The sequence below is a fragment of the Choloepus didactylus genome, chromosome 18, assembly GCF_015220235.1.
Source record: "Choloepus didactylus isolate mChoDid1 chromosome 18, mChoDid1.pri, whole genome shotgun sequence".
Taxonomy (NCBI): Eukaryota; Metazoa; Chordata; class Mammalia; order Pilosa; family Megalonychidae; genus Choloepus; species Choloepus didactylus.
Window position 1 is genome coordinate 52,837,258 of NC_051324.1, and position 15,849 is coordinate 52,853,106.

At 55.4% G+C, this 15,849-nt stretch overlaps 1 protein-coding gene and 1 long non-coding RNA gene across 6 annotated transcripts; one reads left to right on the forward strand and one right to left on the reverse strand.

The window, feature by feature from the left end:
- Nucleotides 1–870: 870 nt before the first annotated feature.
- On the reverse strand, nt 871–15,616 carry ETV4 (ETS variant transcription factor 4). 5 transcript variants are annotated; one of them, XM_037808474.1, is made up of 13 exons: nt 15,488–15,616; nt 14,842–14,952; nt 14,537–14,630; nt 14,265–14,312; nt 7,430–7,483; nt 6,092–6,218; nt 5,418–5,561; nt 4,910–5,178; nt 3,038–3,118; nt 2,814–2,882; nt 2,436–2,608; nt 2,069–2,170; nt 1,514–1,738 (listed from the first exon to the last, which is right to left on the reverse strand). In XM_037808474.1, exons 2-13 carry the CDS (start codon nt 14,899–14,901, stop codon nt 1,514–1,516), a joined length of 1,446 nt encoding a protein of 481 aa, XP_037664402.1. In that variant the 5' UTR covers nt 14,902–14,952; nt 15,488–15,616. The 5 variants fall into 5 exon arrangements, with proteins under 5 accessions (XP_037664404.1, XP_037664402.1, XP_037664399.1 ...); XM_037808471.1 differs by having other exon boundaries at nt 5,418–5,579; XM_037808472.1 differs by lacking the exon at nt 15,488–15,616 and adding an exon at nt 15,086–15,208 and having other exon boundaries at nt 5,418–5,579.
- On the forward strand, nt 3,137–4,653 carry LOC119513344. The gene is made up of 3 exons (XR_005212603.1): nt 3,137–3,404; nt 3,811–3,883; nt 4,118–4,653. It is a non-coding gene; the product is annotated as an uncharacterized LOC119513344 (long non-coding RNA).
- Nucleotides 15,617–15,849: the final 233 nt, after the last annotated feature.

Sequence of the window (15,849 nt, forward strand, 5' to 3'; positions counted from 1 at the left end):
CCACCCTCCCACTGCCTCAGCTATCTTGCTGTCATATCTGCTCAGACTCTCTCCAGGTATCAGCACCTTCCCAGGCCTGCCCTTTCCCACCCACGCCCAAGAGAACTCAGTCCCTGGTCTCTGATCTCTCCCATACTTGGACAAGGAGAAGCTATACTGTTTTCTATTCACCCTTTCCTTGAAGATGGTCTCCTTTTCCTTCACTGGCCAGAACCCAGGGCCTGCTCTAGCCTCTCTCTGTACCCTCTCTCCAGGGTGCCTTTCTTTAGCTCATTCTCGTCAAATCCATTAAGAACAGTCCTTTCCATACCAACATTTGTCACCAATGTGAACAAAAACAGCAGCCTGGAGCTGGGGCAGGAGGGGTCACCCACTTGGGGTACACATGGGCAGCACAGTCAGGGGAGCAACCCTGATCACAGAAATCTCAGGCCAAGACCCTGCCTGGGGAAGCCCTGCATGGGACCCTGCCAAGTGTGCCCTGTCACTGTCGCCCCACATGCCTCTCCTGCCCTGGGCAGGGAGACTGCCCAGGGACCGGCTCACTACATACCCACTGTCCATTATTTCTGGATTCTCACAGTAATCCTGGGAGGGGGTAAGAGCGGGGATCACTGGGCCATTTTTCAGAGGGAAGACAAAGTCAGAGGTGAACTGCCTTTTTCCAAAGCCATCCAGAAGTGTCGGGGCCAGGCCTCAAACTCTGGGCATCTGCCCCAGACTGAGACTTCCCCCAGGTCTGTCTCCTTTGGCAGCAAAGATGACACAGAATTACACGAGAAGCAGGGGCCTTTATTAGGGTCTGGCAGATGTGGAGGTGGAGGTTGAATCCCAGGCCTGCACCCAGGCAAAGGCCCCCCAGGAGCCCCACCCCTCCCTGCCTCCATACGGTTCTAATCCTCACTCACCCCCACCCTCCAGGTCCTTCTCCAGTCTCCCCCTGCCTCTGGGAACACAGCACCAAGAACTGACAAACAGGGCCCTGAACCCTCCAGGGCCACAGTTGGCACTTTGGGTGGCCAGCGCCTCCACTTGGTTCTGAAAACCCCTTACTGACCAGGGGAGCAGGGCCAGGACGGGGCTTCGAGTGGAGTGCAGGGTCCAGGCTTGTCTCCCTTCAGGGAGATCTGGGGAGCTTCGCGCACCCTCCCCCATACCCCAGGATATAGTGGAGGAGCTCCTCGGACCCCCAGAATAGAACAAGCTCTTATTCTCTGTGGTGGGAGAAAGGGAGCAGGAGGCGGGGCTCAGGCCTTTAAGTAGGACCCAAGAAGAGGCTGAGCTGAGCTCCTCCGAGGCAGAGGTGAAACCCCCAGGGGAGTCTGAATTCCCAACTTTGGACTTGCCATTTCTCCACACTTTTCCCTCCTGTTGACTCTGGTGAGCAGCTGGGAGCCTGGGCCAGGGTGACTGACGGAACAGTGTGGATCTGCCCCAGAGACCTCCCCAACGGCATAACCTTCGATATGTACACAGGGCAGCACCCCCTGTGCAGGGGAGTGGCTGCTGGGGGCTAGTAGGAGTAGCCACCCTTGGGGCCAAAAGGCTGGGCAGGACCAGCCAGCTCTGGGAGGTAGACAGGGCTCTCGTCCAAGTGGGACAAGGGGACTGTGTCTTCCTCACTGACTGGCCGGTCAAACTCTGCCTTGAGAGCTGGACGCTGATTGTCGGGGAAAGCCAGAGAGAAGAGGGCCTCGGGCTCACACACAAACTTGTACACGTAGCGCTCGCCAGCCACCTAGGAGAAGAGGGGATGGGTCAGCCCGGCCAGCCCCCCACTTCAGTATGGGGGGTTGGGTGGCCCTTTCCCTCAATCTAGGCAGATGTGGGGCACATTTCTCACCCATGCTGGTTCCATGTTTTGGTCCTTTCATTTACTGGTCAGCAATTTTTGGGAGAGGGGAACCTTGGGGCTGTCCACAATTTCTCGTCCCTATGACTGGTTCATTATCACCTCTTACAAATTTGCTGAGGAATCTTCTCCTATCCTTCCACCCTACTCCACTCCATCATCTTCCCACAGCCACTGTCTCCCACCTTCTCTTGTCCTGGACCCTTAGCCCCTGACCTTCTGCATGATGCCTTTTTCATAATAGTATCGGAGTGAGCGGCTCAGCTTGTCATAATTCATGGCTGGCCGGTTCTTCTGGATGCCCCAGAGCCTGGCAACCTGAAGACAGAAGAAATGATGTTTTTGGCAGGACATAATAGCTCAGCAGAGGAAAAATGGGGAGCAGGTGAGAAAGAGAACCTTTTTAAGAATCTTGGGGCAAAATGTTAAGCTGGACTTGCAACTAAGCACCAGCCCACAGACCCAGGCTCAGCAAGAATTCAGGTTAGGTAAAGCAAGGAGGATGCTACAGACATGTGCCCCCACTTCCCAGGTTCTCATTTCCAGACCCCAAAGCTGTTGGCAGGGATTCCACGAGGCCCACCTCCTCAGGCTCAATTAGTTTGAACTCCATCCCTCGGCCCGTCCAGGCAATGAAGTGGGCATTTGTTGGGTCATCCAGTAAGGCCACCAGAAACTGCCACAGCTGCAAGGCGCCCCGGCGCTGGTAGGGTGGCCCCTCTCGGAAAGCTCCAGCCCCTTCCTGCTTGATGTCTCCTGGAAACACACAATATAGGAGGTGTGGGGGTTGCTCTTTCTGGTCCCCAAACAACTCCTTCCCCTCCCCACAGGTCCCTCCAGGTCCTTTCCCATGGGTCCCTCCCTCCTCCTAACAATGAAATGTAATGTGATTCCTTGGGGGGGGGGGCACAGAGGGCATGAATAAGACCCTGATTCTCCCACAAACAGTTACTTCTCTGACCTTCAAATTTCTCAGGGACTACGCAGACGTCATCTGGGAATGGTCGTAGAGGTTTTTCGTAGCCATAGCCTTGTGGAGGAAGTTGGGGTTCACTCAGATTTGGGTGATTCATTGATTTAAGCCCCCAGGGAGTCCAGAGGGACAACTGGCCAGGGAGACCCTCCCCAACAGGACCCCTTCCCCCAATTGGAGGGCTTGGCAGGAGAAAGTGGGGGCTGCCTTACCCATGGCCCCATCGCTTGGAGCTGGAGAGGGCCCAGAGAAACCCTCTGTGTGAAGGTACATTGAGGCACACCCAGGGACATCTGTGGGGGAAGAAAGGGTGTTGGTTTAAGTGGCTGGGGCAGCAGGCTGGGGGGGGCAGGGATGCCCCCTTCACATTCACAAAGTTCTGGCCAACCTGCACATTCCTGTTACTATTCTTTTCCCAGCTCGCTGCCCACCACCAAATCCCAGGGGAAGTTCACCCGGAGGGAGTGTGAGATCTGAACCCCTCAACTTGAGGCCTTGGGCAGAGGACAAGGATGGGAGCAGCTGGGGCTGGGCACACTGTTCTACAAGCCCCAGGATTCCAGGGAGCAGCTGTTTCCTGTGAGTTGAGAGGGAGCGGGAGGGATGAACCTCCGGTGACAGGGTTCGGTGTCCATGCCTAAGACTCCCTCGGAATGGGCAAATGTCCGGCCAGCAGGTCAGGTTCCCAGCCGTGTTGGGGGGGGGGAGGGGCTCCTGAATGCATCTGGGGAAGCAGTAGTGGGCACCGGGCTGCATTTTTCAGGTCTGGCAGCAGAGGGTACATTCCGTTCCATTCCATAGGATTGAAACCTTCCCACTCCACCTCAGAGTCCCTTGTGAGAAGCCACCCATTCACGCTCCAACCCCTTCCCGCCCATTCCCACCTATGAATGAGATGGTGAAACCCGACACCTCCAGGGAGGAGGCGGGCGGGTGGGCTCATTCATGCCTCCATTTTGTGAATGGAATTCCTGACTCTATTCAGAGGAAGCCGAGGAGGGAGGAACAGGAGTTCAAGGGCATGTAACATGATCCCCTCCGGTCCACAGCCTTTGAAGGTCGGTGGCAAAAACGTCTCCCTCCCCCTCCCTCTCACTGCCAGGCGTGGTTCCGACTTCTGCCCTAGGTTTGAAGCGAGGAGTCCACTTCCGGCTCTCGCTGGGGTAGCCCAGGGGTTTATTATGGTACATCCCCCTCTCCCCCGAAAGCCAGTGGGTGCCAGAAGGGAGCATGTAAAGGTCTAGCCAGCTCCGAGCTACCTCTAATTTCTGAAATTACTTTTTCTAATGCAGGCTTGCAGATAAACTCAGGTTTGGGGCTGGTAACGCTGTAAAATAAGCCAGGAGGAAAGAAGACAGGGTCTTATGGGCCCCTCCTAAATGCGAATGGCCCTCTGCCCTTGAGGCTTTGAACTACAGCTATAGATGAACATGGCCCAGTGCACCTCCCTCCTGTCAACACCTGGGTGGACCTAGAATTGAAAGCAGTCCGTCCATCCAGCCTGACTTGCGGTACCCAGCTCTGGCCAGGAGGTGGGCCATCCATCAACAGGGAGGCCGGGACAGGATGTGGAAACCACATATTAACCCTGAGTTCCTATTGGGAACTTTAAACCTGGCTAGTTTCATGTTCATGTTTCTCTTTAAGCTTCGTTGGGGACAGGGACCAATGACACATCCCACTCATCTCTGTATCCTCCGGTTCCTGCACACCCAGGCTCCTGGCACAATACTCTGCTCTTAGTAGGTAATTAAACCCCTAAACACCTGTTAAACAGAAATAACTGCCTTAACTTTCCTGTTAAGCTACAAGCTACTTGCGGGCAAAGAGGTACATCTCAATTATCTTTTTATCTGAATAAAAGTTTGCTGATTGGAAAATGATCATTCTTTTGTACCTACTGAGGGAAAAAGAGAGTGAATGGGTAGGTAGGTTCACTATATGAACTGGTAAACAGATGGGAAGGTAAACATTTGTGGGGAGACATTGTGGGTTTAACTGAACTGTTCCTTGGATTCCATACCCCACCCCACCCCCCGCCAGCATTCCCACACCTCTGCCCCCTCCCCAGCCACGTCTCTTACCTGAGTCATAGGCGAAGTCCGTCTGCTCCTGTTTGATCACCACCCCTGACCCTGGGTACCTGTGCCCACTGACCCCACCTTGACCCCCGGCCGGCTGGCCTGCCTGCTCGTACAGGGGGTCGTGGTATTCCTGCTTGAAGCTCTGCTGGGGGTAGGGCAGACAGGGCTCCGACAGCTGGTGCTGGTAGGGGATCGGGAGGGGTTCCCGGCCCCCTCCCTGAGAGGATGTGAAGGAGTGGCAAATGTCCAGGGGCTGCTGGAAGATGGAGCTGGATGTGGTTGGAAGGAAAGGGAGGAGAAGAGAATCTTAAATTAACCCCTCTTCTTGTCTGCCGCTCCCAGGGCTTGCAGAATGTGCTCTGGAGTATGGGGTGAGGGGCGGTAGCCCTTCCTACCTCCCCCCTCTTCAGGGCTCTGTGGTGTGGGCAGGTGGAAAGCATGCAGGGATAGAGGACCAGGTGGTGAAACACCTGGGCTCACAGGTGTGGTGGGCTTCCCTGGCTCTTACCTGTGCTCCCCGAGGTACCCATGGCCAGGGTGGGGCTGAGAGGTGCCAGAGGATCTCAGGAAAGTCCGTTGTTCTGCCCGGGGAAAAGGCTGCAGGGGCAACTGGCCAGGGGCACCAGGGGCAGGGGACTTGATGGCGATTTGTCTGGGGGGTTCATAGGCACTGGAGTCAGGGATGGGGGGGGCAAGGGGGAGGGGGCAGAGAAGCCAGGTGAGCAACTTTGAACTCTCTATCCCCTGGGGAAGTGGGGTCACAGGGATTACAAGGGAAGGAAGCATAGAGGGGGCTTGGAAGGGAGTGGCCTGAGCCACAGACCCCATCCTAAAATGAGCGAGTCCTAAAACTGGGTCTTATCTTGAGCACATCTCTCCCCATTCCAGAGCAACTGGGCAGGGTGGGATAGCTGGCCTCTGGTGGAGCCACACTCTGTCCTGGTCTTTACTCACCTCCCTCAGTCCCCCTGTTGTGCTGGCCATCCTGACTACTCAGAGGAACTCCTTGGCTGCATGGCTCCTGCTCACAGGAGCTCCGGGAAATCCTTTGTTTGTCTGACTTGCATTTCAACCACCACTGCTGCCCATGGGTGCCTCTCCGCCTCCTGCCCCTGGCCAGTTACAGTGTATCCCTCTTCCTGACACCCTCAGCCTACTCACCAGGCCCGAGCTGGGGCTCACCTGGAATAAAGGCACTGCTCGCCATGGTGGTAGGGGCGTGGCGGCTTCCTGCTGCAGGACAGGGCCGGGTCTGTGCGGGGACTCTGGGGCTCCTTCTTGATCCTGGTGGTGGGGCTGTGAAAAGCTACTGTGGGGAGGAGGGGGGTGGCAGAACAAGGCCAGAGAGTGTCATGGAAGAGGCAGGCAGGGCTTCCAACACCTACTGCTCTTTGAAGACCAGCTGGGTGCCTGGTACACCCGTGTCCCCTCTCTGGGTTTGTTTTCTGAAATACCTAGTCAGGCGCTTTAAGAATAGTTGGGCTAATTACATCCTGTCTAGTTTTATGCATCAGACTGATGTACAATACCAACCCAAGAGACTAAAGTTCAACATTTAATATAACCCCAAACCCTGGAAAACACCTTCGTGTAAGTGAGCACCTGCAACCTAAGGCCTGTGGGTTTTCCTGGGAGCTCTGGAGAATTCCAAGAGAGGAAAATGTTTTTGTATTCAAGGCTATAAAGAATTTCTTTTTCTGGTTAAGGTTGGCTATTAGCCCACTTGAATGTCAGCTGAATAACATGATACACACGCTCCTAATTATCTGTAAAGAACGTTAGCCTTTCCCATGGCCTCTACTGGGTCCTCAGGCTCCAGCCATCAGGTTAAGCAGCAGAGTTCATCCCAAGCTGGGTGAGTGTGGGTAAGACTCTTGCTTGCTGCAGCTGACTCAAACGCCATGTCATCGACTGCTCTGTTACCAGTGGTTTTCGAGTAGTTGTGCCCTGTTTCATTTCATTGGTAAAGAAAGTTGAGGGCGAAGCGTCTTACATTAAAGCAGGTTTCTCAATAGTGGCACTACTGATATTTGGGCCAGATGGTGTTTTGTTTTGGGGGGCTGTCCTGAGCATTACAGGATGATTTCAGCAGCATCCCTGACCTCTGCCCACTAGATGCCAGTAGCACCTCCACCCCGAGTTGTGACAACCAAAAACATCTAAGGACATTGCCAAATGTCTCCCGGGGGCCAAAATCACGTAAACAACTCAGAACACTGGAACTGGACCCTGCTGAACTGGTCCAAGTGCCTCATTTCAGAGATAAGGAAGTGGAGGGTCAGAAGGAAGAAGTGTCTGCGCCACAGTCATGAGGACAGGCAACACCAGATTTGAACCAAGGTCTTCATCTTCCAGTTACTACTTTAGTCTTTGAGTTCAAACCCAAAGAACGGGGAGCCCTGGCCTTCGCCCTTTCCTTTTAAGAGGGAACAAGTTGACCTCTGTAATTCTCAATCCCTATGACTCATTTCCTGCCCCTCCCACCCCCCACATTCCCTCTCTCCAGGGCCCTCTACTCACAGTTTTCTGAATGGAAATCAGGAACAAACTGCTCATCACTGTCTGGTACCTGAGCTGCAGAGAGAGGTCAGAAGTGAGTCTGGGGTGAGGGCCCTGGATGGCAGCCTCTGGGGACACAATTATTGTAGCAGATTAACACTATCCCGGAAGGGGACAATGGTCTCCATCTGACAACTGCAACTAGGTCCTACCCCAGGCAATCCCAGGTCCTAGTTCCCTCCATCTCTGGGCCCCACTAAGACCCTGGAGGGAAGGCACACAGAGACTACGTGTTCCCAGAACCTGTCCGAGCAGATTCCACAGTCTTTGCCTAGATGCTTTGTCTTTATTCCCTCCATTTTTCTGAAGTGAAGACAGCCCTGCTCCTCAGAGTTTACAAGCTCCCCCACACCTCACAGCATCTGGGATGGGCAGGAGTTACAAGGAGTGAGAGCCTATGGACTTAGAATCACAAGGGCCAGGGCCAGGGATCTGCCATTTAAAGAATCTTCCCAGGCGATTTTGAGATGTACAGTTGTGCCAGAGCCTGGAAGAAATGGAATGGAGGAAAGAGGGAGGATCCAGAGAGGTGAAAAGAAGATGACAATAGGAGAAGAGGAGGAGGGGAACTGGGGAGACCTGAAGGTCACAATGCTTCATTCTCGGTTGTGGTGGTGGGGGTGGGGGTGCTATGCCAGGATGGGTGGAGCTGGGTTTGCAGCTTAGACGGAAAGACTAAAATAGAACATCAGCTCAACCGTGGCCTTGGATCTGTGTAGCCCAACTCTGATTTCTGACTCTTATCCTGGCCTCCCCAGAGGTAGGATTCTCAGGTGGGTATCCAGCCCCTGATCCCAGTGGCTGTGACCACTTTTGCTCCTCTCTTAAGGACAGATTGCAGCTGGGAGGGGTAGGGTAGACACCAAGAAGAACTTCCTATTGCTAGTCCAGGATGAGAATGGCTCTAAAGTGAGGCAATAGAACCTGTATCCCAAGGAGACTGGGCTCTTGTTCCCAGACTGCTTTTAGATTAGACAATGGGGAAACCGATGGGTCAAGTGACCAGAGTGTTCAGAATGGCTGGTGAGGATAAGGAGGACAAGAAGCTGGCTGGAGAATACCTCCACACCCCCATCCTATATAAATCCACACCCCACCTCTACTGCTTTCACCCCAGGCCAAGTCACCAAGACTTGGATTTCAGCCCCAGCTTCTTATCGAAACTCCCTACTTCCATCTCACCTCCTACAGTCCATTCTCCACAGAGCTGTCACAGGGATCTCTTTAAAACAGAAATCAAATCACTCCTCTCCCTTTAAAGCCCTCCAGTGGCCACCAGATGCATCTAGAATGAAATCCAAACTCTTCTGCCTGGCCTCCAAGGTCTCCCATGATCTGGCCCCGCTTACCTCTCCAACCTCCCCCCCTGCCTTCTTGCCTCTCCAGTGCCCTGGGCTCCTTCCTGTTCCTCAGTCATGTTGCACTAGTTCCCTCTGTCGTCCATCTTCCCCAGATCGCTGCCTGTCTGGTTTTTACTGGCCATGGAGGTCTTGGCTCACTCATTCCCTCCTCAGAGGCCCCCTCTGACCTCCCAAACCAAACTGCTCCCTCCTGGCTTTCTAGCACGTTACTGGTTTATTTTTTCCGTAGCCTGTATCTCCACCTGAACTTATCTTATTAAATTTATGTTTATGAGTTTACAGTCAATTCCCCCCCACCAGAAAGTCAGCTCCTTGAGGGCAAGGGCTTTATCTGTTTTGTCCCTCTCTGGATATCCAGTCCGCAGTACAGGGAATGGCTGGGAGGGGACACTCTAGGTGCTATTTGTTGACTGGGAGTAAACCCACAGTAATATGCATCAACGTGCCAGCCTTGTCCTCCGCTGCTGAGGGCCAGCACTGTGGGCCTGGGAACAAGGACAGAAGAGATCTTCACTGACCCAGGCCCTCCCTCATTCTGAGGTCTCCCCCTTCCCAGGCACCAGGTGAAATTAGAGGCAAGTCCTCTCTGGAGAAAGCATCCCTCCTTATGACACATCCTTTAGGCTCTGATAAAGTGCTTGGTGGGAGGATTCTTCACCCACTTGCTTCAAATACCAGATGCTTTTAAATATAAGTTCATAGAAGTTGCCTTCTTAGCAGAGCAATTGGGGTGAAGGGGATTAAGAATCAGGAGCCACCAGCAGCTAAAGAAAAACTCATGAAAAGTCAGCATAAAGCAATTCTAAAATGATCGAATAAATCATCAGGACTGAAATCCTCCTGGCAAAAACAAACAAAAACCACACAGCCAGCACACATCTTTTCAGGAGCCCAACTACGGCACAAAGGCTGCAGTTCCCCGGCTGGCCTGATTAAAGAATCACCTGGGTACTGTTAAAAACACAGATTCTCCGATCCCCCTCCCTGGAGAGTCTCATTCCACAGGCCTGGGGTGAGGCCCAGGCATCTGCATATTCAGCAAGAGCCGGTGGCCCTGAAGAATAGGCACCTTTCAGAAACACTGGTAAAGGGAGGGACACAAGGCTCAAGCTCATCACTGCTGTGTCCTCTGGCTCATCAAGCAGGTGACACCCCCAAGGTGGCAGGGATGGGGTGATGGAAGCTGGCTGAGCAGCACTTCCCTCCCTGCTACCCAGGCAAGGAGGGTCCCGAGGGCAGAGGAAGAGCAGAACTTGGGGGAGGCTGACGTACTCTGGGCCCCCTCCTGGGGCCTCATTAACTGCCAGTTTCCATCGAGGTAATGGGCTGGGGGCAGCTCCTGCTGGCGTCACTGGCCAGTTCACATGACGCCCCAAACGGAGAGCAAAGGGTCCCAGAGGTCATCGTATGTCTCTTTCCACCTCAGGCCTGGAGGCTTGACCAGAAACCCCATCTCCACCTGCAAGTCCCCAGAGCAGGCCACCCCCAGCACACAGATCACACCCCAAAAGCAGTGGCACCATCTTCTTCCCAGAGCCAGGGAGAAATCAGCTGAGGCAAAAAAAAAGAGCTGTGCCGTGAACCCCAGTCCCTCCCCAAAACACTGGCCCTTTCCCAAAGGGGCAGGACAGGGCCCTCAGTCACCCAGCGACCGTCAACAAGGATAGAAATAGGAACAGTAGCACCCAGCCTCACATTCCTGGAGAGCAGAAGAATTTTTAATTACCATGTTTGGTCTTGAGCGTACACCGTTCTCTCTATTTATTTGTTGCCTTGGCTGAGTTCTGGCTGCTCAGCCAGTGTGCCAGGAGTCTGCCCCCAATTCCAACCTGGCACTAGGGGAGAGTTTATCTGCCTGGGGAGATGGAAGATGATTGATGAAGGAGTGGAAAAAGTGCCAAGCCAGCATAATGCCCAGAAAAAAACAGAGAGTTTCAGGGAACATCCCTCAAACTGGGGTGGGGGGGGTGGGTGTCATTAGAGGAGGAAGAGCTCAGGGGTCCAAGTTGGGGTCCAGAAGAAGTGGGAGGTGCAAACAGGCAAGTAGCTAAGCCCATCACAACTTAGCCAACTCCACAACACATGCACCATCGTTTCCCCCACTTCCTAAGGTCCAATTGTGTGTGTGTGTGTGGGGGGTGGTGGTGGCAGCGAAGGGGCTTCTCACGGAATCCCTGGGGGAGGTTGGGGGAGGGGAGTACCTGAGATCTTGGGATCTTCTGCTCCATTGTGTCACTACCGGCCCTGTCTCTCACCATTACCCACCCCCCCACCCCCAGCCTCTGTACTGGAAGGAACCAGTTCTCTATCTATGGAAGGGAACATTTGTCTCCAGGAGCCTTCTGGAAGGTGGGAGACAGAAGGATGTAGAAGAGGGCATTGTAGCTAAGAAAGACTAGGGGAAGGGATTAACCCCATCGCTCCCCACAGACATGCTGGGGCACACGGATTCACACGCGGATTCACATGTTCTGCGATGCACACACACCCTAATTCTTTTCACTCCATGCTTGCGGCAGCACACAGGTGAAACACACCCTCCAGGCACACCCTTCACACAGGGCGTCTCTTTTTGGACCCTCAAACATGATGAAGGCGGAAAGCCAAAGGGCAAGGGGATTGGAGTCCTCGGAGGAGGATTCGGGGGCAGTGATTCCTATTCTTTGGGGGAGCACAGACCCATCTTTGAGAATTTGATAAAAGCCATGGATCATTTTCTTCTTAGAAAAATGCATATACCTTTGCGTATACTGCACCCCCAACAATTTCACACAAATATCAGAGGGCTCAAGGACCCCTGCAACCTACCCACAGAGCCTCTGGGAACCTGCAGACCCCAGGTTATGAACTCCAGCCCTGCACAAAGGCAGAGTCAATGTTCCTTCTTGCCAAATAGACCACACTGTCATCATCCCCGAGGATTCCCCAGGGCTCCTGAGAAGCGCAGAAAGGAACCCGTGGCCAAAAGCAGCACTGTCTTTTACCATAAACAGAAGCATCCTGGGCTCAGCCTGCCTGAATCTGGGTTTTTCTGCAGCAGCCTGATGCTTTCTCTGGCCTCTCAACAGAGCACAGGTACCCTGAAATCAGGCATGCCCTTCTAGCCCACTTCATCTCCCTCTGTCTAGAAAAACCTCAACCCCAAAGATGTCGGAATTGCCTCTACAAGCCCCACTCACACTCAACCCTGACGACTGGACACCAGACTCCGCACCCACAACCGCATCTGCATCTCTCTGCCAGCGCCTGTTCCAGCCCAAGCAATCCCCCAAATTCTTCACAGCACCACCCACACAGCAAGGACTCACAGCTTCTCTACAGATTGGGGTGAACCAGCTTCTCAGGTCTCTAGGAAGAAACCAGGCTGAGGGAGGGAGCTTGGGCCCCCATTCTGCTTGCCGTACCCCACTACTGGCAAATTTCCAAAGGCACTAGTCCCTCCCTGCCACCCCAAAGCTCCCCTGGGCTGCGGGGGTCACTGACCTGATGGGAAGAGGCAGGAGAGGAGGCTGGGGTGGTGCTGGGACAGTGCAGGGGGACAGGGCCCCGGCAGCTGCATCTGTCTCCGCAGAGAGAGTGAGAAGGAGCGAGTGGCCTCAGCATCCCCCCCTCAGGCCTGGCCACTCATCGCCAGCTGGGAACCTGAGCCGCTCCCTCCGAAGGCAGGAGAAGGAACCAAGGCGATCCCAGCCCCCTCACCACCACCACCACCTCCTCCGCCTTGCGATCCCCACCCCCACCTCCCCACCCACTGGATTTAAATGTACAGGGACTCCCAGGGCAGCAGCATGTCACACACACTCACACACACAGCACACGGCCACACCGACACATACAGACACACGTACACTTTCTAGACCCTAACAGCCAAGGGGTGGAGCGTCCAAGGTTGAGAGAAAATGAGAACATTTTCCTCCCCGTGCCAACCCAAACCCAGGCACAAATGGACCAGCTGCTGCCAAAAAGCCAGCCTCTGAGCACACTCCCCGCTCCCGGACCCCAGGGTTGCCCACCGTGGGGAGCGCAGTGGGGGAGCCTGGGGAGCTAGACAGCAATCAGGCGTTGGGAAAGGAAGTCTTTGAGAGAACATGGAAACTGACACCTCGGCGCTCTTCAGCTCCAGCCTCTCGCTCCGGAACCCGGCGGGAGGACGGGCGGAGTGGATGAAGCTGCCTGTACCTGGGAGCCGGGCCGCAGGGTTGGCAGACTTGGGGAAGATCCCCCCAATGCCCCCAACCCCTCCCAGCCATTCAGTCGTTAATCCTACAAAATGCCGAGCACTTCCCTATGGTAAACAGTTATCCTTTCAATGTATATATTTTTGAGATAAAACAGTATCCAAGACAGAGCTAGTCTTACCCCAAGGGTTACCCTTTTCCTTCTACCCTAGACTATAGAGGGTTTGAGGAGTTGGGTTTGAGCTTTTTGTTTAAAAAAAAAAAAAGAAAGAAAATTTCCCAGGTGAAGGGAAGGGGAAATCCTGAGAAAAAGAAAAGCCTCCAAAGATGGGGTTCCTAGTGTTTTGGTTTCTTGTTGAAATAAAGGGAGTCTAAGATGTGAGTGTTAACCCTTCCCTCTCAGAGACTTGCTAAACCACGATTATGCCTCCACCTGCGGCCCCACCAGTGACACCCTGAGGCCCCTCCAAAACACACCAACAAATCCAACCAGAAGACTCCCAGAACGTACTTGCTCACCCAGACAAGGCCCAGCCACCAACCCCACCCCAGCCAGCTCGTAGCTAACCCCCCAGCACACAGGAAGGGGGATTTGCCTGGGGGCGGGAGGTATTCAGGAGGGATGGGGAGAGAGGACAGTTGCCATCAGAATGACAATCAAGGCTATTTGGGGAAGGAGTCCTGGGCCCTCCTTGCCAAAATGCAGCAGAAAAGAATTATTTAAACTTTTGTTGTTCTTTTGGCTCAGATAGTAAATTGTTTGGCATTGGGAGGTTGGGGAGAAGGGAAACCAAGGGGGTGAGAAATCCATATTTTGGCAACTCCTGAAGATGGGCAACAAAATAATTGCTCCTTCTCCGCATCCTCCTATCCCTCCCCTCTCCCCAACCCCCCAGCACCCCAACACACACCTCTGCCTGCCTGGTATCTGCTGCTAAACAGACCTTGCGAATGAAAATTTCAACCAGGAAAATGGGCCTGGGGCCAAGTTCCATTCAAATAAGCAAATACCCCACACAATGGTCTGATTCATCCCCAGGCCTAGTTACACAAGCCTGGCTCAGGGCAGAGAAAATAAATATCAATGTAAGTGTCCACAAGGCGCTGGGGAGAGCTGAGAGGCAGGGGACAAGGAGAGAGGGCCTTCGGGACCCCCTTGAGGTTGGAAAGAGGAGAGAGGAAGTGGCCATGGCTAGAACAAGAGAGGCCAGAGAGCCCCCCACACCTAAATATAGAAAAGGTCACAAAACTACTCACCTTCAGCAAGCCAGGTCTCCTGGAAGTGACTTAGATCCTGGAAGAGATCTGAGGGGTGAAAAGCGGAAATGGAGAAGGTGAGGCTGAGGGGGCGGTGCAAGAGAAGGAGCCCCAGAGAGGCCCGTGACCTCCCTTGGGGTAGGGGTTGGCAAGAATAACCAGAATTCCTTGGAGGGCGAGTCTCTTTCGGGAAACGGGCTGGGGCTCCAGGGTCAGCCTCCGGTGTGTATGTGTATGGGAGCGGGTCGCGGGTGGTCTTACTGGCTCTTTACCTTCTGAGTCGGGGGGCGGCAGGGAGCCGGGGTCCATGAGCTTCCCCTGCGGGACCATCAGCGATTCGCGCAGGCTCCCATTTCCAGGCGATTTCTGCGAGAAGGGGGAGAATGCCCCCGAGTCACCCCGGTCAAACTCGAGGGTGGAGGCCACTCGGTCGGGGGGCGGGGGCGGGGCTGGGGTCCCGGGGTGATTCACGGGCCGGCTGCCCGGGACCCCGCTGGGACCGCTGGGAGGGGGCTGTGGGGCGGGCAGGGGCGGGGTGCGGGGCGGGGGCGGGCGTGGAGGCGGGCGCGGCGCTCACGCTGCAGAAGGTGTAGGGCACTTGCTGGTCCAAGTATCCGCCTTTCATCCTCCGCTCCATCCGGCCGCTCCCTCCCGCAGCAAGGCCGGGGCCCCGCGCGGGGGCCGAGACCTGGGAGTGGGGGAGGGGGCTGCGTTCGCACACCGTCCCGGGAGGGCTGCGGTGTGGGGGATCTGGGGCGGCGGGGGCGGGGAGGGGGCAGTCCAGAGGCGCTGGGTCCGACGGCGAAACTTCTCCGACTCACTCCGGCCAGGGGGAGGTTTCCGCCCGCCAGGCCGTGCGCGGCCACCACTCCTCTCGCGCCAAAGATGGTCCCACCTGCTCCCGGGAACCGGGGTCCCGGTTCCTGCCGCTTTCTGCAGCCCTGCTCTGCCCCGGCTCGGTTACATAAGACGCGTGTGTGTATGTGAGTGTGTGTGTGTGTGTGTGTGTGTGTGTGTGTGCGCGCGCGCCCGCGCGGAGGAGCGGGCGAGGCGCGCACCATTCGCACGCGCACAACTCAGGCGCCCCTTCCAACCCGGAATCCCAGCACCTCCCACCCCCCGCCCTGGAATCCTGCAGAGGCGGGTGGGTGAGAGTGTTGGTGGGTGTTGTTGGCGAGGCGGGGAATCAGATGCTCTCCCTCCTTCCCCTCCCGCAGCCTCACCTGAGGCAGGGGTGTCGGTGCTGGAGCGGCGGGAGGGTCCGGAGCATGCCCCCAGGCCGGCAGAGAGGGCCGCGGGGTTAGGCCGGAGTGAGACAGCCCCGGCCCCGGGTCCCCCACGCACCGGCTGGTTTCCCGGGCTCCGCAGACAGTTGTGAGCCCAGGGGAGCCGCCAATTGGTGCATTTCCTTCGCCTCGGCCTCAGGACCCCCACTCCCTACCCCCCACCCCGGTTCCCTTTGTTTCATTGACTTTTGTGAATGAAACCCCAGGGCCGGGCACGCTCGCCAATCAGAAGCCTCGCCCGGCCGAGTCGAGGGGCGGAGTTTCCCAGCCCGGAAGCCAATCGGAACGCAGGGGCTGGC